Source organism: Oxyura jamaicensis, chromosome 31 (assembly GCF_011077185.1).
Source record: "Oxyura jamaicensis isolate SHBP4307 breed ruddy duck chromosome 31, BPBGC_Ojam_1.0, whole genome shotgun sequence".
Lineage (NCBI taxonomy): Eukaryota > Metazoa > Chordata > Aves > Anseriformes > Anatidae > Oxyura > Oxyura jamaicensis.
The window spans coordinates 118,257-119,796 of NC_048922.1; the positions used below are offsets into that span (position 1 = coordinate 118,257).

At 71.6% G+C, this 1,540-nt stretch overlaps 1 protein-coding gene across 1 annotated transcript in view; it reads right to left on the bottom strand.

Moving 5' to 3' along the window:
* Window positions 1-306: 306 nt before the first annotated feature.
* The window catches only part of LOC118155492 (CD5 antigen-like), a 1,751-nt gene continuing 517 nt past the window's right edge, over window positions 307-1,540 (bottom strand). The window contains exons 3-5 of the mRNA XM_035308796.1: window positions 1,036-1,347; window positions 622-941; window positions 307-525 (exon numbers count right to left, since the gene is read on the bottom strand). Coding sequence (XP_035164687.1) covers window positions 517-525; window positions 622-941; window positions 1,036-1,347 — 641 coding nt within the window. The 3' untranslated portion in view covers window positions 307-516. The remainder of the gene's footprint in view (window positions 526-621; window positions 942-1,035; window positions 1,348-1,540) is intronic.

Genomic DNA, 1,540 nt, shown 5'->3' on the forward strand with positions numbered 1-1,540 from the left:
CCCCATTTTTTTCCCCCTACCCACCCCCCCCCCACCCCCCAGCAGGGCAAGGCCTGGCCCTGGCCCCATGGCTGAGAGCTGCTGGCGGGCAGCCGGTCCCATCCCCCGGCCGGGCTGGGTGCCGGGAGCAGACAGGTGGCTGGCGGGATTAGCGCTAACGAGATGTTTCATAACGGGGTCAGGGGGGCGCGGGGGAGGGCCTGGGCAGGGGGCCAGGCTGGGCATGGTGCTTCACCTGGGGTGGCCGGGACCCCCGCCCTGCACCGGATCCCCACGCAGCGCACAGCACGAGAGCCCGCAGCCCCATCTCGGTGTTCTGGCTGCTCTGCGTTTAATAACCGGGCAAGGGGCATCTGGGGCTGCAGCAGGTGCTCCCACGCCCACTGGTGGGTTTCGTCGGGGCAAAGACAGCCGTGAGCAGGGTCCTCTTTGGCTTTCGGGTCCCCCCGCTGGAGGCGTTGCAGGAGGGGTGGACGCTGACGGCGGCGGTGACGGCCGTGGGCACAGCTGCGGTGCTCAGGGGTCCTGTGAGGAGAAAAGGCTGAGCATGGCCACATCCTGCCCCGCAGGGCCCTGTGGCCCCGCCGAGCCTCACACGGGGCAGCAGGGACAGTCCTGCACCTGGCAGACCACGCCGATGTCCTCATCATGGGTGCAGTCGTGGTACCCCCAGGCTCTGTGGGCACAATCCCGCAGGGTCCCCTCCTGGCCCCGGCACCGCACGTCATCCAGCCAGATGCGCCCGGCGCCGGGCCCGAAGTGCAGCCGATCCCCACGGAGCTCTGCCGGCACCTCCCTGCAGCCCAGCTCCCGGCACACCACCGCCGTGTTCGCCGCGCTCCAGCCGTCGTCGCACACCGTGCCCCAGCTCCCGTTGCGCTGCACCTCCAGCCGCCCCGCACACCGCCCGGGACCCCCGGACAGCCGCAGCCCAAATGGCTCTGCAGGATGAGGAGGGGGAGAGGGGGGTCAGGCCAGGCCCAGCCGGACCCCCCAAGTCTGGGCTGAGCACCCCGCAGCCCGTCGCACGCTCACCCTCGCAGTCGACAGCAGCCAGCCGGTCTGAGGGGCAGGAAGGGGCGTCCTGCGGCTGCAGGCCGCAGTGCGCCAGGGCCGGCTCCTGCCCCACGCACTGCACCCGCTGCAGGGCCACCGGGGGCCCATCAGCTGCCCTGGGGCTGCAGGGCGCGGGGACGAGGCGGGGGCGGCCGCAGCCCAGCTCCCGGCAGAGCACGCGGGAGGCCGCCCGGTCCCAGCCCGAGGCACAGATGGAGCCCCAGGCACCGGCCTGAAGCAGCTCCACGCGCCCGTGGCACCGGGACCGGCCGCCCACGAGCCGGACAGGCACTGTGGGGGGAAGAGCGCAGCAGGGATGCATAGGGAAAGGGGTCCCAGTATCCCCAGCGCAGCCCCTGGCTGCCCAGTACAGCCCCCATAAAACCCCGGCATAGCCTGCCCAGAAAAGCCCCAGTCTGCCCAGCACAGCCCCAAGCATGACCCCAGTATGCCCAGTATGGCCACACTTTGCCCAGAAGAGCCC